The sequence below is a fragment of the Chrysemys picta genome, chromosome 6, assembly GCF_011386835.1.
Source record: "Chrysemys picta bellii isolate R12L10 chromosome 6, ASM1138683v2, whole genome shotgun sequence".
Classification (NCBI taxonomy): Eukaryota; Metazoa; Chordata; order Testudines; family Emydidae; genus Chrysemys; species Chrysemys picta.
In genome coordinates, this window is record NC_088796.1 from 52,353,409 (window position 1) to 52,377,645 (window position 24,237).

At 44.5% G+C, this 24,237-nt stretch overlaps 1 protein-coding gene across 9 annotated transcripts in view; it reads right to left on the reverse strand.

Annotated features, from left to right (window-relative positions):
* The window catches only part of HAPLN1 (hyaluronan and proteoglycan link protein 1), a 97,500-nt gene that overhangs the window by 13,766 nt on the left and 59,497 nt on the right, over positions 1-24,237 (reverse strand). For all 9 annotated transcript variants that reach the window (XM_024104515.3, XM_024104514.3, XM_042855862.2 and 6 more), the window contains one exon: positions 15,750-16,118. In XM_024104515.3, the coding sequence (XP_023960283.2) occupies positions 15,750-16,118 (369 nt within the window). The remainder of the gene's footprint in view (positions 1-15,749; positions 16,119-24,237) is intronic.

Below are 24,237 nucleotides of genomic sequence, written 5' to 3' on the forward strand. Positions count from 1 at the left end.
CAGATGAACCGAGGGAAGTTTTAGAATTGTCTGAACAGCAATATTTAATGACACTCATTCACCCCACTCTACCCTGTAACTTTTCTCTCGGCACTTTTTTTTGTTTGTTTGTTTACATGGTGTCCTTCAATTAAAAAAAAAAAAAATCACAGCTGGACACAGGAGAGACATGGCAAACACCATCTCAGAAGAGATCTTTCCAGCTGGCTCTGATAAAATTCAGCAAAGAGCAGAGCTAGAACTGAAGCAAAAGCATCCCAGATTTTGTTAGGGTTTCAAAACCTAACTCGGATCTGAATTTGGCAGACAAAGTTAGTCCAGGCTCTATAAGGTGAAACAAAATACCTGATCCAAACAAGATCCAGAGCTGAAGTTTTCTGCTCAGCTGTAGAACACAGTAGAGTAGGGCAGGGAGAACGTGGGGGATGAGAAGAAGCATGAGAAGAAGAGCCAAAAGGCACCAAGATTAACTAGAAATCTACCTTTCTTTTTATTCTCTCCCTATTCTTGAACTCTAGTTGCTAATTTTCTTCTCCTTCGCAAGCCTCTTCTGTTTAGGAAGCTTCAGTTATTAGCTATTCTGAACTATAAACTATGAAAATAAAGGTAATACATATGTTATTAACTATGCTATAATAAGGTATACATATTCTACATGTTTAAATTCATTCTGGATCTCTTTTTCCACTTGGTCTTGTTATTAATTTTACTCTAGGGATGCCCAAGGAATGAACCACTGAGGGTAATACTGGCAATTTACCAGAAACAAGGATTGTATCCATTCTGCATATAAATGTCAACAGTCCAAGTCAGGTCCACAAGCAGGCATGAAAAAAAAGCCTCATTTCCAGAGGGGCTGAGCACTCAGACCATCCCGTGACTATTGCTGAAGTGATTTTAGGACCTTTAGGTAATGTGTGCTGCTGTAAAACATAATTTTATTTAAGTGGCTAACTATGGATTTAGATGCTTAATATTTCCACTTGCATTTAATAATTTTGGCTAGGTTTTAACACATAAATATGTACACAACTGTAATATTAGCTTGTGGGTGTAGCTTCCTCAACAGATTAGAAGTTGCTTTTTGTTAGAGTTCATCTACAATAAAAACCTGCAATTGATTAAACTGACTTCCCTCTGCAGCTACAGGGAGAGGCTGGCTAAGGGTGATTTACATGACAGTTTAGGCTGGATTTGTCCTGTGATCCATGCTTTGTGTAGCTCCGTCTTACCCTGTATTTAATTATCTACTACTGCTGTGCCTTCTTTCCCTATAGCTTTTAATGTTGAATTAATAGGGATGACCTGTATTACGAATCTCTCTACTGCTGCAGCTACTCTTACTACGCTTTTGTGCACTAGTTAGTTACCCAGCATCTTTAGCTTCAGTTCTTGTCACCAATCTCTATACGACAATCCATTACATACATTTTTGGATGGAGCAAAAGACCATCCTGAAGGTTACATTTTTCTACAGCAGGAAATGGAATCAAAAACTCCTGACTTATAGGACTATAACATCTCCTCTCCATAACAGTAATAAATTCAATTTAGGCTTTGGGGAAAGAGAAGACAGTTCCTTGTGTATTTGTCTCTTTCTGCCTATGGATACCTCTTTGGGCTCTTTAAATACCATGTAAATCTGATGCTGGTAAGTGACTGGCATGTCCCCACCAAATGTAGAGGTCATGATAATTCTCATCTTTAGTCTTGCCCCTGATTCACTAAAAAAAACTGCATTGTGATTTCCCTTCCCCCCTCCTCTTTTCCATGTCACCATGTTAAATATAACTCCAAGACAAAAAACATGGTGACCACACTATCTATGCCGCCAGTTGCTTCTACCACCCAACCAAGGGATTTGTCTTTGTAGGGAGCTTATTTGCAACAGTCTACCTTAATTCTCTAGGACAGGGGTCGGCAACCTATGGCACGCGTGCCAAAGATGGCACGCGAGCCAATTTTTAATGGCACACTGGAGCCTGCCGGGACTCCAACGTGCCATTAAAAATCCTGCCCAGCCCGGCCCGCTGGGGGCAGGGAGCAGAAGCATAGCTGTGCGCATGGGGTGGGCAAATGACCCCACTCTCCCAGCACGGCAAGCCACGGGGTCTGCGCTCCTAGGCCGGAGTGCAGCAAGCTGCCGGCCCCTCCCGCGCCTTCTCCCCTCCCCTGCAGCTCTGCCGCCGCACACACAGCACTCTGGGGGTTGGGGCTGCGCGCTCCCGCAGGGCAGTGTTTGGCTCCGCGGGGAGGGAAAGACACTCCCCTCTCACCCGGAGCCCTGCCGCCGCGTGCGCAGAGCTCTAGGGGCCGAGGCTGCGCGCTCCCGCGGGGCAGCTTATCAGGCTCTGCGTGGAGCCTCATGGTAAGGGGTCCAGGGCCGGGGGGGTTGGATAAGGGGTGGGCGTGGGGGCAGTCAGAGGACAGGGTGGGTTGGAGGGGGGGGTCTCTGGAGGGGGCAGTCAGGGAGCAGGGTGGGTTGGATGGGGCATGGGAGTCCCGGGGTCTGTCAGGGGGTGGATAGGGGTCAGGGCAGTCAGGGGACAGGGAGCAAGGAGGGTCCTGGGGGGGGGGGGCAGTTAGGGGAGGGGTCTCTGGAGGGAGTGGTCAGGGGACAAGGAGCTGGGGGGTTGGGAGTTCTTAGGGGGGCAGTCACCCAACCCTCTCCCCTGAGCCCTGAACCCCCCACACACAAACACTCTGCCCTGAGCCCCGCACACACCCCAGACCCCTGCCCTGAGCCCTGTATCTCCCTCATACATACCCAGCCCTCTGCTTGACTCCTTCATTCCACCCCCACAACCCTAGCCCTGACTCTGGCACCCCCACACATCCCCAGCCCCCCCTCTACCCTGACACCTGCACTGCCCCACATCCCCAGCCCCCCCACACTCCATACACCCGCCACATCCCCACCCCCACCCGGAGCACCAAACGGGAGCTCCTGCACCCCTCCCCCCCCACATTCCCATCTGCACCCCTCGCATCAAATGGGAGCTGCCCAGGTAAGTGCCCCACACCCGAACCTCCTGCCCCAACCCTGAGCCCCCTCCCTCATTTTAGCTCCTGGCCCGACCCTTCACCCCCAGCCCTGTGCTCAGTGCACTGCCACCCTCAGCTCAGTGCAGAGAGAGGAAGAGAATGGCCAGAACCAGGGAGAAGGTAGGTAACCACTGTATGTGGGGAGGGCCGGGACCCCAGACTGGCAGCGGGCTGAGTGGATCCGGCAGCCAGGATCCCGGCTGGCAGGAGCCGGCGGATGGAACTCCTGAGCAGCAGTGAGTTGAGCAGCTCAGTCCACTGCTGGTCTGGGGTTCTGGCTGCCAGATCCTTACCAGCCGGATTCCTGGCCGCTAGGGTTACCATACGTCCGGATTTTCCCGGACATGTCCGGCTTTTTGGACTTCAAATCCCCGTCCGGGGGGAAATCCCAAAAAGCTGGACATGTCCGGGAAAATCGGGACATGCGGGGCCGGCGGTGCTGGGCCGGGGGCCGGGGCCGGGCCAGCGGTGCTGGGCTGGGGGTGCTGGGCCGGCAGTGCTGGGCGGGCCGGGGGTGCTCGGCCAGGGGCTAGCCAGGGGCCGGCACCCCAGGGCCCGAGCCGACCCAGGCTGGAGATGCCGGGGGGGCCAGACTGGGCCGCGCCTCCTTCCCCCACCCCCACCCCCACCCCTTACTTGCGTCAGGCTTCCTGCGAATCAAACGTTCGCGGGAAGCAGGGGAGGGGGCGGAGTTGGGGCAGGGACTTTGGGGAAGGGGTGGAGGTGGGGCGGGGCCCCGTGGAGTGTCCTCTTTCTGGACACTCAAAATATGGTAACCCTACTGGCCGCAGGCCTTGCTCAGCCCGCTGCCGGCCTAGCTGAATAGAATCCCAGACCAGCAGTGGGATGAGTGGGCCGGTGGCGTAAGATCAACATTTTAATTTCATTTTAAATGAAGCTTCTTAAACATTTTGAAAACCTTGTTTATTTTACAATACAACACTAGTTTAGTTATATAATATATAGACTTATAGAGAGAGACCCTCTAAAAACATTAAAATGTATTACTGGCACGCGAAACCTTAAATTAGAGTGAATAAATGAAGACTCGGCACACCGCTTCTGAAAGGTTGCCGACCCCTGCTCTAGGAGTTCATCATGCCAATTTGTAGGAACATTGATATGACTTGTGGAAGGTCAGGGCCCCAAATCTGTACCTATACTGACCTCAGTGGTGCAACTCTTCACTTTGGTGAAGCAGGTTAGAAATCCGTTTCTACGTTTACAATACTAGAGAGAGACAAGCTTACAAACTCTCTCTCACCAACACAAGTTGGTGTAGTAAAAGCTATTACCTCATCCACCTTCTCTTTCTAATATCCTGGGAGAGACACAGCTACACCACCACCGTTTATAGTACTGTCAAAATAGCACCTTTCATAAGTACTCAATTCACTTAAATATACACTCTTAAAGAACAGCTTTTCTTCATGCTACATCTGAAGAAGAACATCAAGAAGAACCAAGGCCACTTCAGGTCACTGTTGAAGATATTTGTAATTGAATGACAGACCCACAATTGCACTTGTTCTATGATTCTGTACTTATTAAATCAGAGTCCTGAGAACTGGTGATTGTAACGGAAATTAGAATGAGTCCACAAACTTAGCATGACAACTATTTGAAGTAATGCACATTTCAATAAACACGCCTGTGTTTGTTTGAATGATCACATCCTAGTGCACAAACACAGGCTTTGGCTTTTACTGCAAGCTTAGTCAAATAAATATTTAGAAAGAGAAAAAGGGAAAAGGAACACAGTTGGGCTCAGTTCCTTAAAAGTATCCCGGCATCTAATTCCCATTTATTTTAATGGGAGCGAGGTGCCTAAATACCTTTGAGGATTGGACTTTAGTGCTGAGTTTCTCCCCATAAAATTCACCCCTTTTGTGTAGAAGTACTGTTGCTCACATGACATGCAAGTTCACCGACTAATCTGTGACACTACAGTACAGAACTGTATTTCCTGCAATACTTCTGCCTATGGTGAGCTTAGGAAAGTGCTGAATCACTTACTGATTCTCAGGGGGGCGGGGGCTGTAATTAGCTAGGGATGAGCAATATCAAATTCACCCAATAATATGAATATTGGTACTATTCAGACAGATCTTTGGCTCATGAACATTCACAATGTACATTCAAACCCCTATTAAACTCAGTGCATTGAAGACCACTGACCACAACACTCAACTAGTGGCTACATTCCTCCATCTTCTTTAATCCCATCTTCCATCTGGGGTCTCAAGATACCAGTAGAAGAAAGCCTATTACTTTTACTCTTTATTCTGGCTCAGAAATGCTTTCTTTACACATGTATTAAGGGATGGGATTTTTGATCAAGCTTATGGGAGCTGGATGCCCAAATCCCATTGAAAATCAGTGGGAATTAGGTGCCTAAGGAAATTTTGCAAAATCCCATCTTAAATGGACAGGCCTGTTTGAGACGTGGGAAGGCCAATTATATTTGTGCTTCTAAGGTAATACAATATTTCTAAATATAAACCCAGTATTAGCCTTCTGTGTCATGCTCCTAGTGTAACGAAGGGCAGTTTACACTAGTCACCCTTAAAACCATCACAACTGTGTCTTACATAATAAAGTAACCTTAAATAGGACTGTTATGACAGCAGTTAATAGGAGTAGTGGATCTACTGAGAGACCATTATATGCATTCAGTAAGCTTGTACGAGTGATCATTTACAGGCAGAAGTAGACAACACAAAATTCTGTTAGCCCAGATCGGGGTGGGAGTGTGGAGAGGCTGTCCATAGCCAGAGTAAAGAAATAGTCTTCCTTTAGTTCTAGTCTAAACAGAAAAGCAAGGCTTCCTGTAGCCAGAGTCAACACAGATACAGTAAAGCTCCCTATATACTGTACTGCAGGGAGCAATCTTACACTGGCAGGGGGATACACTAGATGGCTTAAGCAGCATTTTCCACTTCATGTTTTTATAATTCAGAGTGAACACAGAAACTCCTTCTCTCTCCTTCAGAATCCAGCTCCGTCTCCCAGTCTGCTATACTTTTTGGGGTGCTGGGTTTTCTCACACTGCTCCAGGGATCCCAGATGATCTAGCCATTATTGGGCAGCCATTTCATCAAGTGGCTCCACTCTCCTGTAATCCTGGCAGGTTTTGTAGGAGAGTGTGTGCCTGATCCTTTCACCTCAGCAACAAAATGTATGGAATTCTTTATTTGACTTGCATAACAGCTCAGCAGAGATGCAAAGTGGGACTTGTTTGGTTAATAGGCAGAAGCTTTATGAACTGCATGAAAGGGAATTCATTGGAAGCTATGCTAAACTTTTCTTTTGGAAGTAGTCTAGATCACATATAATATAAACCATATTTCAATTTCAATGGGTATTAAAAGCCAGACTCTTCTGAATACATTTCCAGTGTGATATATGGAGATTTAGCAATGCCAGTGGTTCCCAAACATGTTCCGCCGCTTGTGCGGGGAAAGCCCTTGGTGGGCCGGGCCGGTTTGTGTACCTGCCGTGTCCACAGGTTCGGTCGATCGCGGCTCCCAGTAGCCGCAGTTCTCTGCTCCAGGCCAATGGGAGCTGCTAGAAGCGGCGCGGGCCAAGGGACGTACTGGCTGCTGCTTCCAGCAGCTCCCATTGGCCTGGAGCAGCGAACCGCGGCCAGTGGGAGCCGCGATCGACCGAACCTGCGGACGTGGCAGATGCACAAACCGGCCCGGCCCGCCAGGGGCTTTCCCTGCACAAACCGGCGGAACAAGTTTGGGAACCACTGAGCTATGCTATTCCGATTATTTCAAAAGCAGTTACTCAGAGTTTAAGGCCAGAGGAGACCACCAGATCATCTAGTCTTCCTCCTGAATATCACAGGCCACCAATATCACACAGTACACGCACACTAAACCCAGCAACTAAAATTAGACCAAAGCATTACAGCCTGCAAGATATTAAACTATTATGTGCCACAGGCAGAGAATAGGAGGGATCGAAGTGCACCAGTATCCAAGGCATTTGCAACGTCAAGGAATTGATTAAGTGACATATACCCAGATAATCTCAACAAGAAATCTGCACCCACATGCTTCAGAAAAATGCTAAAAAATTCCAAGATTACTGCCAAGCTGACCTGGAGGAAAATTCCTTCTCGACCCCACATATGATGATCAATTTTAGACCTTCAGCATGTGAGCAAGAACCAGCCAGATATACACCTGAAGAGAGAATGCTTGGTACCACATCAGTGCCCTGAACCACCCCATCCAGTGTCCCATCTCCAGCCACAGACATGCCTCGTGCTTCAGAGGAAGGAGACAAAAAAAGGCCCCAAATGCTCTGGAGGGATGGAGGGAGAATCCCTGCCTGACTCCTGAAGGTAGGGTGACCAGATAGAAAGTGTGAAAAAACCAGGACGGGGGTGGGGTGGTAATAGGCGCCTATATAAGAAAAAGCCCCGAATATCTGGACTGTCCCTATAAAATCGGAATATGTGGTCACCCTACCTGCAGGTGACCGGCTGAAGTTCTGAAGCATGAAATTTAGGAATGTAGCATATAAAGCAGAAGGGACTCCCAAAGCTCGCAAGCCCTGCTTCCCACCATGAGAAGAAACCTCTTCATACAATCCCAATCATACATGTGTCCAGCTTTTGCTTAAAATTAAATAAATGTGGAGGCTCCAGCATGGCAGTGGGGAACACAGGCCACTGGCTGAATGGAGGTGGGAGACCACTCAGCAGCCCTCCCTCTCCTGCCTCAGGACAGGGACCCAGCGGTGAGTCTGCACCTGACCCTGACATAGTGCAAGGGCTGGGCCTGCCCCAGAAACAACCCAGGGCCCTGCCCCTCTGCGCCAGGTACACCAGGTGTGGGCAGGCAGGCTCAGCCTGGCAAGAGCCAAGTGTGGAGTGGCTGGGGGGGGGGAGAGAGAACCAGGTGTGGGGTGAAAAAGTTCTGGGTGGGGCAATCTGGGGGCAGGCGGCTTAGTAGGAGGGTCCGTGTGTGTGTGTGGGGGGGAAGGAGCTGGATGCACAGGGGCTCGTTGGGAGAGGTTCAGGGGCAATGGAACTCTGCAGGGGGATCTGGGTGAAGCTAATTGGGGCTCAGTGGGGGGGGGGCAGGTGCAGCTGGCTGGGGCTCAATGGGATGGGGGTTCAGGTGTGGGGGACTTGTCAGGGTGGTTCAGGTGCATAGGGGATGGGGCTCATCGGGGTTGGGGTTTGAGTGGGGGGGCTCAGTGGAGGTGTGGTCTGGGTGCAGGGGTGGGGTGGGGTCCAGCTGCAGGGTGCTGGGGCTTGGCAGGAGGGTCTGGATGTAGGGCAGTGGAGTTCAGCAGCTGGGTAGTCTGGGTGCAGGTGTGGGGATCTGGATGCAGGGGGTGAGCCCCGGCATGGTGGGGAGTTCTGAATACGGGGGGTGAGCTCAGCGGGGGGCCCAGTGGGGGGGAGTTGGGTGCAGGGGGGTGAGGCTCAGCAGGGGGGTCTGGGTATGGAGGGGTCCAGATGCACAGTAGTTGGGTGGATGGGGGAGCAGCTCACCATATAGTGACACCTCCTTCTGCAGCTGAGGAGTGATGGGGGCAGGAAGCAGGGGGAAGAAGCTTCCTGCAGCCAGGGGAGGTTTCTGGGGGAGGGTCTGCCCCAGCCCTGGCCACTTCATGCTGGGGAAGTGTGCTCCTCCCCTACTCCCAGCCCAGCCTGGACTAGCAGCTGAGCCCAGCACAGGATAGGATCCACCAGCTGGGGCATCCCCAGCCAGATGTAGGGGGTGGAGCTTGATGGAGTCGGAGTTCAAGTGTGGGGGATTCTGTGCAGGGGTGGGAGTTCTGGGTGCGGGGGTGAGGCTTAGCAGTGGAGTTTGGATATGGGGATTCTGGATGTACAGGGGTTGGGGAGACAAAGAGTGGGTCTGACCTGGTCCCACATGGGTCTGACCTGGCCCCCACATGGTCTGAGCATGAGTATCCCCAGCCCTCCCCGCCCCCCCCAGTAATTTACCTCTCTACTGGCCGCTCAGTGTGCCCAAAAGGATGCACCCGCGCTGCTGGGGACGGGTGCATGACTACTCCTGCGGCTTCCCTTTGCTTCCCTGTCAAAAAAGTTATTTTTCTGTGGGGAAGCAAAGAAATCTGTGGGGGACATGAATTCTGTGCAGTGGCACAGAATTCCCCCAGTAGTAGAGCATGGATGATCAAAAGCAGTTGTCTGATTGACTATATATATATATATATATGCATGCACAGTAGTGAAACTCTAATAAGCAATAATAATAACAATGCATATATTTCTTTGCAGTAGCTCCCATGATGTGATAGGTGCTGTCTAGAAATAGAAAAAGGGATGGGCCAGAGAAGGGGAACAACAAAAGGGATTTTCTGTGCAAACCCAACAAAATTCACTACAGAGAGACAAAGTGGGTGAGGTAATATCTTTTTATTGAACCAACTGGGTCCAATAAAAGATTACACCTATCTTGTGTGTATACTGGAACCAACACGGCTACAGCTCACTGCAAACAAGATTCACTATAGGCAGCATCACAGAAGTGGATTTTTAATATTATTTTAAAATAGTTTGTGGGTGTGTGAATTTAAAAGTATACATACAGAATAATATTTATTCCAATTACAGATACACTGTCAGCTAGACATAAATTAAGAGGAAAATATTAAAATACTACTGTTAGTACAGGGTGCCAGAGTAGAGTAATGAAAATGTGAAGAGCTCAACTGGACATTATTACATCAACATTAAAACATAGCTAGGGCCCTACCAAATTTACGGCCGTGAAAACCGTGTCACAGACCGAAAAATCTGGTCTCCTCCATGAAAGTTGGTCTTTTGTGTCCTTTTACCCTATACTATACTATAGGGTAAAGGTATACAAAAGTACACAGTGTTTCTCAAAGTGGGGTCCTGACCCAAAAGGGACTGCAAGGGTATTGGGCGGAGGGGAGAGAGGTGGAGGAGGGAGTCACAATATTGCCACCCTTACTTCTGCTCTGCCTTCAGAGCTGGGCAGCTGGAGAGTTTGGTGTGTTGCCAACCTTATTTCTGTGCTGCTACTGATCACTGCACTGCTCTCTGGCCACCCAAATCTGAAGGCAGCACAGATGCAAGGATGGTAATACTACGGACCCCTCCCCCCCCCAACACAATACATAAACACACACAGTAGCCTTGCGTGCCCCCCTCCCCTTGGGTTGGGACCTCCCAGTTTGAGAAATGCTGATTTAAGGGCTTTACATGTTTATATTTTGCTGTTTTTAAATACATATTTATGCTTTGTTACAACACCATGACATTTAAGATTTAAATATATGAAACCATGAAATTCAAGATTTTTAAAACGCTGTGACCATGAAATTTACAAAAATGGACCATGAATTTGGTAGGGCCCTAAATATAGGGGAAGAGCTGAAGTAAAGAACATTAAATGTAAGCTTAGAGCCATCCGTTTTTTTGCTTATAAGGAATGTAATAATACCTAGCTTTTATACAGTGCTATTTGTCAGTCTCAAAGTACTTTTACAAAGGAAGTAAGGCTCATTATTTCTATTTTACAGATGGGTAAACTGAGGCAGATAGCAGTGAAGTGACTTCCTCAAGGTCAGCCTGCAGGCCAGTGGCTGAGCCAGGAATATGACCCAAGCCTCCTGAGTTCCAGACCCTGTGCTCCACCTGACTACACTGCTCCTGAGAGCAGGCAGAAAATATTAATAACGTTTAATAAAGTGGAGTCAATTGACTTAAGTGCCGTTCTAAGTGATACTGAAATGCTATCCATCCATTCTTGGGTGTATTCAGTTTTGTCCTGTTAAAATGAAATAGAATGATATATAGTACAGCAAGCTGTTTAAAAATGTATATCAATTATTAAAAGAATTTATTTACATTGCTATTTGAAAACTAGGATTGAAATATTGTCCAATTACTATGGATAGTTTATTTAATTATGTTTCCAGGAGTCCAATATGTCTACAGGAACAAAAACACTAATCTGAACTGAAGTAGAGGACAAGGTCGCTGACATGATAAATACACCTTCACCTAGCCAAAGCTTTAGTGTTTTGTACAGTGAACTAACAGTGAAGTGATCAGCGTTTTTGTACTGCCAGGGACATTCCTGGAAATAAATGTTTTGTCTCTCTGCCAATTAGCATCCTTGGGCTAGCATTGAAGGACACTGCACTACTGATGTGGAGCCTTCCGACTTTGAGGCTATGTCTACACTACCCACCAGATCGGCAGGTAGTAATCGATCTATCGGGGATTGAGATGCGATAAATCGATCCCCGAATCGACGCCCGTACTCCACCTCGGCAGGAGGAGTAAGCGGAGTCGACGAGGGAGCCGCGGCGGTCGACTTACTGCCGTGAGGATGCTACGCGAATAGCATAGCTGAAGTTGTGTATCTTAGATCGATCCCCCCACCCCTCCCCAGTGTAGACCAGCCCTATGATTGACCTTACTATTTGTAGCAGCTGTTGAATGTTAGGGTAGCAAAGGATGGGCTGATACCCTTTTATTTCCCCCCAAGAAACTGATTTGCTGTGAAGAGATCTCTTTTGCATTGTACACGTACATACAACTGCAATCAGAGCCTGCACTGTGAAAAATGCAGATGAGCTGAGAAACGAGTATGGAGGAATGCAAAGGGACAGTATGAGGATTACAACACATTAAATATATGCTCACTTGAAAAGTAAGTGTGTTTAATCAAACTTAATCTGGTTAGGAGAAACTATTGTCATTTTCATAACAAACGGAAAGTATATCTTGGTTATTAAGCAGCTATGTTTGGTAGATCAATAACTATTTTTTTTTACATATTGAAAACTTCCAAATATTGATCTAGTTAATTCAGAAAGTCCACAGCTCTGTGTGCATGTACAAGCGTTTTTATGTACAGGTATGATTGTAGAATCCTGACTCACACAAGAACTCCCATTCATTTATCTAAGTGACGACTTCATGCACGCCTCTTACAGTGGTTGTTAGTGAGCTGGAACCCTTTTCAGTTTAAATAACAGGGAACTAGTCAACTTTCAATTCGAAGGAGCTACACTGATTTGCACCAGCTGATTTCAAATTTGTACGATGATGAAGAATACTTTTTAAGGACAGATAATTAGGGGTGAAATCTTACCCCCACTCTGGCCCCTTTACATTCAGTAAAAGGTCTGGAGTGGTGTAAAGAGGTCCTAAAAACTCCATATCCATCTAAGAACGAATTCTCCCCAGTGATGGCACTGCAAAAGACAGCTGTAAAGCTGTCCTTCGAGGTTCTTTTGCTAGCCATGCTAGCCAAGGGACACACTTGATACGGGCAGGATGACCAGATAACAAGTGTGAAAAATCAAGAAACTTTTTTTGGGGGGGGGAATAGTTGCGTATATAAGACAAAGCCCCCAATATCAGGACAGTTCTGATAATATCGGGATGTCTGGTCACCCTAAATATGAGGTGGAGGGTGATTGGGGCATGTTGGGGGGTCAAACCTCAGCAGGCAATGATTCTGGGCAGCATTTAGAATAACCACCTTTGTTGGATGGAAATAAGGGAAAACCAAGTGAAAATAAGGGATAATTCTTTATTTTAAAGGGACGTTTTAGGGAAACACCATTTCCCATAGCATATCATATATTTTTCTCTCAAGTGTACATTTCTACTGCCCTCAAGTATACAATGCAATTATCATAAGCGTCAACATGGTACTTAGTATCAGTTTTAATACCTCTCAATACATCTTAAAATAAGGGCAGTATGGTCACCCTAGCAGTACTATGGCCTATACAGCAGCCCAGGAAGGGCCCTCATGGTTGTGTAAAGGAAGGGGAGAGCACAACTATCTTTTGAAACTACCATAACCCCTCTTCCCCATGGGCTGTGAGCCTCTCAGAGGCTCATCACAGAATCTCACCCTAGGTATCAGTCAGAAAGGATTTGACTTTCTTTGACCAATAGTGCATATAAACTGAACCTGATATATCACTTCAGTGATTTATGTCATAATCAGAACAGCTGCACTGAGCAGCTAATACAATATTTCCTTGTACAAAGATGTGACTGAGTATATGGATGCCACTGGCAAAAGGATAATATAAAGCCTTTTGCCTTTTGCCTCCTACTCATTTTTTCTCTCCACTCAAAAATGAGTTTTAGTTGACTTAACCTGTATACAAGTTTAATTTTCTCTAACAAAGAGTTACATTCTTCTGTGAAATTGAAGAGATAGAGACTAATAATAATGATGGGGTGAAAAAATGTAAGTTGAATACTTTTGCCTTTCACAATGGCATGGAAGCTATGTGGGTTTCTCTGTATTGACAAATGGAATGCACTAGGAGTTGACAAATGAACATGGAGAACTAAGGCAAGGCCATTTAACATATCTGGCTTCAACAGAGAGATAGTCTTACTAGCAAATAAAATAAATACCAAAGCATACAATAGACCATTGTGAAGGTCAAGGATTCACATCCTTCATTGATTTGCAGGTGCACAAGTCAGATATTTTTCTAAACAGTGTCAGGAGATAACTTGGCATCTGTAAGGGTCTTCTCTCAGACACACACCTGGTGGCATGTATGGACAGCAGGGAGGCATCCACAAAAACAGACACAGCGCTCTTGAATGTAATTTTTCAATTCACTACGCAAATCAGTATTGAATACCTTGGAAAAAACAGGGTCAAATCTGATCTCATTTACACCAGTGAAAAATCTGATGCAATTCCATTGATTTACCCAAATATATGAGATCAGAATTTGCTGTCCTTTATTTATAGCACAAAAAACCTTAAGGCCCATTTCACAGATCTTTCTATTTTATTGGTATGTTAAACTCACTGTTTGCAACAGCCCCATTGAGGGAAATAACTACTGACTACATGTAGCAGATGCTTTTGCAGATCACTTGCAAATGTATTTTATAGCAGTATTTAATTCTAGAGCTGGGAAAAAATATTCAACTTTACCAATATTTAATGACAATTTTGGCATTTCTTAGGCCTGGTCCACACTAACCCCCTACTTCGAACTAAGATACGCAACTTCAGCTACATGAATAACGTAGCTGAAGTCGAAGTACCTTAGTTCGAACTTACCGCGGGTCCACACGTGGCAGGCAGGCTCCCCCGTCGACTCCGCGTACTCCTCTCACGGAGCAGGAGTACCGGCATCAACGGCGAGCACTTCCGACGCGATAAATCGATCCCAGAAGATCGATTGCTTACCGCCGGACCCGCTAGACCTACCCTTAGGAAACTACTGAAACATATTCCCTCTTCACGTCCTTTTGGTTAAGTGAATGGCAGAAAGCTTTATAAAATATGACTTTACTCTGTCTATGGTAGTAATTCATAATGCTGTCTGTAAAGTCATAGGGCCAAATTTAAGGAGTTTCAAGCACAGATCTTAGTCAACTTCTGCTTCCTCTGATACAGGGATGGGCTGGGGGCTAAACTGGCTCCATCCTCACATAAACAAGGCTGGTCTAATTTTAATGGCTATCACAGTCTAGTAGCCCAAGATTCCCAGAATACAATGCACTCCAGACACGTCCCATAATGCTTCTATCACTCATGCTATGATTTGGTTTGAAATGGTGGTGTTAGCAATCTGGCAGCTGTTTTTTCTGTCCCCAAAGTACTCTGCCCATCCCACATTGCAGGCATGGCTCAATAACTCAGAAGAACTTAATAAAATAAGTATGAAACCAAATGGTTGTAGCTGACATACCGTGTAGTGTTGTTCCAGCAAAATTACCAGCTGAAGATAAGCACAATTTACAGAATTCTGTGCAAGATCCATTCAAATTTCATTCATTGAAAGCTCCTGAGTGTTTGAAGTTTTGGAATTCTGGAATTAATTCTATATTTCATGTTAGCATGAATATATATGTGGCCAGAAATCATACATTAAAGAAGACATAAGGGCCTATGCAAAGGAAGAGGGTTAAAATGAATTGAACTACAAAAAATACAGTATGACCAGTGCTTTTTCCTAAAGAGGGTGCCCTACGAAAGCATAGAGCAGTTCAATAAGTAAATAAAGTCCTTGCTTTTACTGACACAGGAACACAGCTTTAAATGTAGTAGTGGTGGGTAAGTGGATAGGGGCGGGTGGAGTTCATATGTTTAGATCTTAAAACAGTCACGGCTTGATACTCTGCAGACTAGGAACAAACAATCTCTTTTTTTTCTTAATAAATTATTTAAGAGAAAAATCTACTTCAGAATACACTGTACATTAGCTATTAGACCAGCCTATAGGCAAAAGAAGACAGTAATAGCTAGCAAACCAATTCTGCCACCCCCATTCATGTGTAATACCTTACTCCTCAATAGTCCCAGAGAAATCAGTGTTTAATGGTACTAAGCAATGTGAGTATGGGTGGCAGAATATGACCCTATATGATCAATCCACTTTTTTGATTGACTATTATTCAATCTGAATATCCGTACTGAAATTTTATAATAACCATAACCATCACTTCCTGAGTAGATTTCTAATGATCATAGACATATCGTTAGGGTATACAGTAGTTCATATTGAAAAACTGATTACATTATATATTAAAATAATAAATGTAACTTCTAAATTGAATAAGTATAAAATCTCTTTCCCATATTGCCATTGCAGTTACCATTATGTTCCTCCATATTCACTTGGAAAAGGATGTGCTTGTTAATGCTGCACAAATCTGTAATGCAAATGCCACCTACCTTGTAAATCCAGAGATACCACTGCTATGTCATCCTCTAATCCTTCAATCACCTCACATTTATATCTCCCATAATCCTCCAGTGTTATATCTGTGATTACAAGAGAAGCATCATTTTCACTGCCTTTTTTCAGAAACACCCTGCCCTGGTAGTTTCCATAACTCTTCTGGTGGAGTCCCATTGCGACAAAGACGTCCACTTCCTTGAGGTAATCTGAGGTGAGTTTGGTCCACTTGACACGAATTTTGTGGGTTCCTGAGCCAGCCGATGTATGGTCACGGTAAAATTTACACGGTAGTGTGATATTGCCACCCCTGTGTGAGAAGACTTTAGTTTGTTCTGCTTCCACAAGTAGACGGGGTCCATTTTCTGATAGAATTTGAACAAAACAAACAAAACAAATTAATAAATAAAAAGAACCATTACTCTGCATTCTAGCTTTTACAAAATGGGATACATGATATATGCAGTAGTAAACATTAGCTATTTGATACAATTAGTTCTGCATGATCACTCTCCTACAGCTGTGTTGCACTATACTGCAGGTATTTAGTACCAGGCTTACTATACTAGTTTTATCCTTGATAATAAATCTCTGCAATTTGAAATGAGAAGGTACCTCTAATGTAGTCCTTGCTTCATTGATGAACAGGCTACTAATACATAATTGATAAATTAACATTAGTAAGTTATTGATTTCATACTTACAAAGAGCCAGACTGTGACCCAGCTAATGTATGAAGGATGGAGTGCAAGGCTACATTTTAGCAGGTAACAATTCAAAAGGTAGAGCAGTTTGTGGGCTCACTACTTTCCTTCCAACACTGGTGGTCAGGGAGTGGGCAGGCAGGAGGGAGGATTAAGGAGACAATCAGCACAGCTGAGCTGGCATCCTGCAGGAAGTAACTAATGCCAAGTATAGGAGTGGGGCAGATTACTTTCCCTTGAATAAAGAAAGGAACCAGCATGTGTGCTCAGGGAGGCAAAGAACAAAAGACTTGTCATCAGTGGTCAGCACAGAGTTAATCTCCCATGACTCCAAAGAGTCAGAGATCCTTTATGCTGTACAAATCACAACCTTATGTCTTTGCTCAATGTAACCCTGGACACAACAATGTTTTTCCAGAACACTCAATGCCCATCCATCAATAATCCATCATGTACAAGTGTGGTCACTCACAATGGATCATTCTCTTAAAACGTGTGATCCTTTGGGGGCCAGATTATGGAACCCTTATTCATACTGGTGAGCACTTACTCATGTGAATAGTCCCACTAAAAATAATGGGGACTACATATGGGTAAGAGCGCTCAACTAGTGTGAGGAAGAACTCTACAATATGACCCTTGATTTGCATACTACTTTGATGTCACCATGATCTTGCAGTCAGTGAAGATTTTTGACAGGGTAGAATAAGATTATTAATTTGAGGATTGTTTTGGCCCAAACTGTACTACAGATGAGCATTTTTAAAAATAATAATACAGCAGGCACCAGTACATGAAAGGATGTCCAATTTTCTCCTCATATTTTATTGTAGCCCTGGAGTTAGGGTTAAATTCAGTTGACTGAGGTCCCCCAGAGTTTGGAAGCTTATCCAAATTTATTTGAAACTTTTGTCAACTTCTCTTCAAATGCCTTTCTTTATGCTATCACCTGCCTTCTTTCAAGCCAATGAAATTCCTCCCCCCCCCTCTTCATGCATGCATGCATACGTCATCAACTCCTCCTTTTTCCCTCTACCCCAGATTCCCTGCTCCAAGCTCCATTTTGCCTTCAGCAGGCCACAATTGCTGGTACTCTGACAGATCATCATGTTTGGCATAGTCATCTGAATCATCTGTTCTCTTCAAATCTTGCATGCTCTTCCCCCGGGTCCAAGCTGCGGTTGGGGCTAGGACAGGCTGGCCTGTGGCCTGGGACTCAGAGCAGCTGAGGCTGGTGTTTGCGTGGCCCAGCGATCTGTGGCTGCAGGTGCTGGGGACCGCGCCAGCTGCCTGGTGCTCCGGGGCTGGGGGCACTTGAGGCTGCGGTGGGGAGCTTGGGGCTCTGGTGGGGGAGGGGAGTGACCTCAGGCAGAAGGGGCGGGGCTGGGGGCTAGCCATCCCCAACGGGTGGTTCACACAGTGCCTATGTTAATTGCATAGTTCCAAAGCCCATTGAAGTCAATGGTAGTTTTCTATTCACTTCAGTGGGCTTTGGATCAAGCAAGCCCTTAGGACCAAAAGCCTAGAGACACATGCAAAAGTGTAAACACAATTATTATGACTGGATGTACAAAAGGGAATAGTCATGCAGTCCAGGTAGGCAAAGAAGCCCTGAAGGAAGAAAGGAGTAAGATGGGACTTTGAGAAGCAGGAGAAAAGTCTTTGAAAGTGTAAGTCTGAGGCCTTTTTCTGCAGCCATAGTAGGACAGCAGCAGCCATGAGCCAAGAAGCAGAAAGTCACATCCTCACATTCCATCTAAAGTGCATTAGAACAATGAAATATGAGACTGTTAAGAAGGTGCTTCTGTGCTAATAGTACCCACCACCACTAGATAAGAAAACAGACCTTAGGATGTTTTTTAAAAAAAACTTAGTTTGATAGTATTCTGTCTGGCAAGGAATCACTTATCAACAGTTGTGTTTGTGAAATCGCTACTTTATTGTTTTGCCTTTATGGTCCCTACTTCTCTATGGTTTATCTGTATGGTTTCTGCCTGGTTCTTTGATTGTTTCTGTCTGTTGCATAACTAATTTTGCAAGATTTAAATCAACTAAGATGGTGGGGTATGCTTGGTTAAATAATTGTTTTGCGATATGTTAGAATTGGCCAAAGAATTATTTTGTAATACTTCAGTAAAATGATGGGTTAAGGTATAGCTAAGCAGGACTTAAGTTTCACTATATAAACTGGGCTCCAAAAGGAAGTTCTTTAGAACCAACTCCAGGACACAACCCAAGATCAGAGCTGCCAGACTTCAACACTCTGCCAACCATATCATGCAAAAGCTGGTGTCCCAGATGACTTGAACATGACTGGCCACCAGGAAAAGTTCATCTGCCCTATTGGAAGTGGTGAGCATTGTATGCTTAGTGTATGCATTCTGTTTTGGTGATTGTTAATAAATAGAGGTGTAAGGCTCTTTCACTGATAAAAGACCCCGCAAACCCATAGCAGGTTATGCCCTGAGACCTAGGAATTGGGTAAGGGTGGGTGCCTAAATGAAGAGGGTTATGCCTTGCGCCCTGGGAACTGGGTAAAGGTGGATAGCCTAGCATAGGGGTAGAATTATTTTTTGTCAAAGTCAAAATTTCTTAGTCGTGATATAGTCAAGACTCCAAAGAAAATAATAAAATAATGATAATAAATAATAATAATAATAATAACAACATGTAAATAAAAAGATTTTGGGGTACGTTCAAAATCATCTGGCGGTCTGGATTCGGCCCATAGTCTGTCTATTGACTACCCCTGCCCTAGAGTGAGTGGGTAAAAAATGGATCAGAAGAGATAAGTTCTGAATGACAAACATACTGTGGTCCGCACCTCACCCATCCAGTTGTCAAATTGTGCAGTGCAAGCACTCAATTTGTGCCTGCCATTGCAGTGACTGCAGGAGCCACACAATAATGTCAATATTTTTGGACGCATCTCTAGGCTTTTGATTGTTTGAAAAAAAATCTGTTGGGTAAATGATACATTCATTCCCCAATAATGGGCAGCATACATTTGACTCCCATATGTACTGCATGTTGGGTACATGAAACTTAGCAAAAGACATTTAAACACATCAGGAAATGCTGCCTTTTATTGTAACATCACTTGCATATCTATTCACATTCAGAAGGTGTAATCACAGAGACAAACTCATACAGCAACTTACTAGAGACGATTTAAGAGTAAGATATATGCCATCCCAAATACTTTAGTTTTTAGTCAGAAGGGAATGTGTCCCGTCCCTCCCCCCATCCCCCCCCCAAAAATACTATTATATGTGCAGAATGCCTATGTAACCAGTGTTGGCAGCTATTTCAATTTCCTCCTGACTATCATGAGTTTGGCTGAGTTGTAACCAGTCTCATTATAATGAGAGATGTTCCATTCCTCTTATTCTACCTGGGGGAACCCCCCTTCTGATTTGCTGGTCTTCACCACTCCCCCACCTCCTGAGGAAGAGCCACCAATCAGGGCTGCTGCAGGAGGCAGGCAGAATTCTTTCCACCTCCTCTCAGGATAGAGAAGTTTTTGGATAAAGGATGGGGAGAGAGAGCAGATGACACCATTCTCACAGGAGGTGAGGAAGGTGCAGAAAAAGTCCATGAGCTCAGGTGATTCTGCTAACTCCTCCCCCTACTCTCCTGTGAAAAATGTTTGTGGGCTGCTCTTTCCTCCGCTCCTGTGTCCATCTTGGCAACACCAGTCCTGGCAAGAGAAAAAGCAGCAGGCCAGTGGAGAATCCCTGGAGCTACTCTGCCTCCCCCTTAGGCCTGGGAAAGGAGAGAACTGAACCCCACAGTAGCTCCCTGTGTGCAGGTCTGGGAGAGGAGGGTGACAAACCCCAATAACTGCTGGAGGAGGAGAGTTGGGTTGTGGAAAAGACAGATGTGGGGATTGTGGGGGAGGAATGGCTGTGCAGTCTGCAGGGGGTGCATAATGAATTGCGGGGCTCAGGGACAGGCAGATGTGTGGCTAGGGAGGGCACAGGTTAAATGAATTAAAGTGTTGAATTTTGAGGAGAAGCCAGAAGCTCCATACCATCAGGCAGCCAGAGAGCTCCTGCGGCAGGGGCCAAAATCACCTTACTCAGTAAATCAGAGGGAATTAGCAACACTAATTGTCTCTCTCGAAGACACACAGAGATTGGGCAGGAGGGAGTTCACAAATCAAGAGAAACCAAAAACACGAGATGATCTTTTTTAAAAAACAAACAAAACGCTCGTGATTTTTTGGAGTCTGACTCATGATTTTTGAACTTTTGGAGCTGGCAATATTGTGTAACCTTCTGGTGAGTGTATGTTGCGGCCGTTCCCCGCCCCCACCTGACTTGCAGACCACCTGACTATTAAAGCCCAGCTTTAGCTCAAGGTGTAGCAGCTCAGGCTTTTAACTCTGGAGGTCCCCACTGTGTCAGCCAAGATGGTGGTCGTCACATTCGTATGTTGTTATGTTTATTTTCCTTTGTCTAGTTGCAGAGCTTTTATTGCACAATTAATGTTCTGGGTTAGATTCAGCGCAGAGAATCAGAAATCACCACTTCCTGTGCCACCAAAGCCTGTTGCACTAGAGAATCCAGCTCTGGAGGAAGGCAGGCAATCTTTCTAGCACCAGGCTCTGTTACACAGTGGGTAGGCAGCTTCAGTCTGGAGCCCTGGCAGTGGAAGTTATGGAAGGTAATACATCTAGGAACAAAGAATGCAGGTTTTATCTATAGGATGGAAGACTCGGTCTTAGAAAGCAGAAAAGGACAGAATCATCAGAGATAACCACCTCAGTATGACCTCTCAATAAAATGCTGTGGCTACAAGGGCTAATGAGATCCTTGGCCGTATAAAAAGAGGAATATCAAGCAGAAGTAGGGAAGTGTTGGAGAACAGCTAAGCCCTAGGTCTGAACTGAAAAATTATCCCTCAAAACGCAACAAGTGAAAGTGCTCATAAAGTTTGCTAAACTTTGAGCAAGGAAAGTCCCCTGAAAACCCATGTTTGGAAAAGATAAGAATATGACACTGGAGACATTGGAGTATGTTGTTCTTCATAACTTTGCTATCCAAATAAGAAAAATAAAAGTTATTTTAATTTTCCACCTTACAGAAGTGATCTTGAGTTATGCTCATACAAAGCACACGGGATCTTTATAGAGGAAGGTAAATACACAGCATTTATTGAGAATACCACAGTTAGCATACGCTTTTTAGACACACACACACACACACACACAGTCCTGCCAGTGATGTTCATAGTTACCAGTCTGTTGTAGCTCGAGTCAATCTAATGGCCAGTTAAATTGAGCACGAGTGTGGAGCTGGGTTCTGTCAGTCGCGATCCGATGCTCTGAGGCTTTGCAGGACTGAACCCAGAGTTCCATGGCAAGACACCCCAGCTTTATAGTTGTAAATTTCCATTTGAGTCCATGCATTTTGCAATGTCATCCTGTAATCATTAGTCCTTAAGTGGTGTTATCATTTGATGGTTATTGTCCGGCTTCCCATCGTTATCTTCTATTTGTTGTTTCGCCTTGGGGGGTGCCTGCCTCGCCTCTGAGGTCGTCAATGCTGCTAACATGTTTAACATCGGATACCATGGATGTTTTCTGATTGTCTCCTGGTTTTTCCAAGTCTCTCACTTCTTCTTGACCATCTGGACATTTGTGATGGCTTTCACACCTTATCTTTTCCTGATGTATGCATTCCTCATTCACACAAACAATCTCTTACAGAAACCTTCAAAGGTATACAGCAGTATACATTGTAAATCAAGCCTTGCTAAATCTTATAACTAAAACAATTCACATTGGGGTTTCAGGCCCTCAGCATTCCTCTAATCTTCTTAACATAGATACAATAGAGAATCCTGTCTCTTACTTCCTAATTTGTAATACATATAGGAAACCATTGTAGTTTTTTAACTTATTGTAAAACAAAAGGGTGACCATAATCACTCATAAGGATTGTTCTGGTCTGTCATTCCTTTCTGCTATTCAAAAGGGGTGTCTGACAGGATGAAATCAAATCATACATTAATTCTCATAGTACATTATAAAATCCAGCTCCTACACTTGTCCCTGTACACAGCATTGTTAAAATAGCTACTTGATTATTATTTGCGATATTGTTGTAATCCCAGAATATGAGACAGACACAGTGGGTGAGGTAATATCTTTTATTGGACCAACTTCTGCTGATGAAAGAGACAAAGCTTTCAAGAGCCACAGAACTCTTTTTCAGCATATTACCTCACCCACCTTGTCTCACTAGAATATTGTGTCCAGTCCTGGTGTCTGCATTTGAGCTGGATGAATTTTTTTTTGCTGAAACTATTTTTTGCCATAAAAAAAAAATCGGATGTTTTGCAAACTTATGTCAAATTTACTGAATTGTTTCAGTCAAAAACATACGCTACAAAAAAATTGAAAACAAATAAAAAAAAGTTCAGAATGAAATGTTTTTATTATTCCGTTCAAAGTGACTTTTTGTTTACAAATAGACTCAATTTTTTTTTAAGGGTAAATAGCTGCAACAATGAAACAGTTTTGGTTCACTGAAAAAATTGAAAATATTCTGTTTTGGGCCAACCCAAAACAATGTTCCCCCAATATTTCAGAACAGCCAGCAAACTGCAAGATCAGTTATTCACCCAGCTCTAGTCCACACTTCAAGAAGGATGTGGAAAAACTGCAAAGAGTTCAGAGGAGAGCCACAAAAAAAGATCCAGGTGGTGTGCAGAGTAGGAAAGAGACAGAGAGTGTATGAATTGAGTGTATTCAGGCTGACCAGCACATTAGGGAAAACAATAGACATATAGGGCTGGATGTGTCCTTGAGAGTTCACCTACTTCAGCCCCGCATGCTGAGGCAAGATCAAGTTTACCTAGATGAGCCCTAAGAGGTGTTTGTCTAACCTGTTCTTAAAATCTTAAGTATCCTTATAGTTAGAATGTTTTTCCTAATATCTAACCTAAATATCCCTTGATGCAGATTAAGCCCATTCTTCTTCTCCTACCATCAGTGGACATAAAGAACAATTGATCACCACCCTCTTTATGACAGCCTTTAACATATCTGAAGACTGTTCTCAGGTCTCCCTTCAGTCTTCTTTTCTCAAGACTAAACAATTAAACTGAAAAAAGGGAAAAGCTGTGTGGCAGCAGAAACATCCATTAAAGACTTTATAACTGCTATATCACATGTCCTACTGCACGTGTGATTAACTGTAAACTCAAATTCATGCTGCTTTAAATGATATATAGCTAAATGGTTGTTGAGCTGGGACTATTTATCTCCTTTTGAGATAAAATAAGCAATACACATGGACACATGAGAGCCCTCTACAAAGGGGTAACGGTGATGAAGGGGCTGGATAACCTCTAGACACTCCTTGTGACTTGCAGAGAGATAAGATAAAGTTAATACCCTGGCAGCTACTCTTATAGTCTGCTATATGATCAAAACTAGGTTGAAAGAAATTTGCTGGGCAGATTTTCCAATGGAGTAATTTAGGCACTGGCCATGCCAAAGGGATAAAACATTTTGCCTCATAAGGTAAGCAGCAGTTTATTCTAGAAGTTCAATACATTAGATAACAGAAATAGGAATAGGAATAAATCAGCATTTCCTTCATTTTAGAATGACCCAGAAGGAGAGTCTCACAGATCTAAAATTCCTAAAATCTGCAGAACAACTTACTGGAGCCGTCTCAAATCAGTTCCAGTAAGAGGAATATTTAAAAGAAGAAATTCCTTTCTATCAAAAGAGTAGGTTGCAATATCTCAATGTGTTAAAGAAATT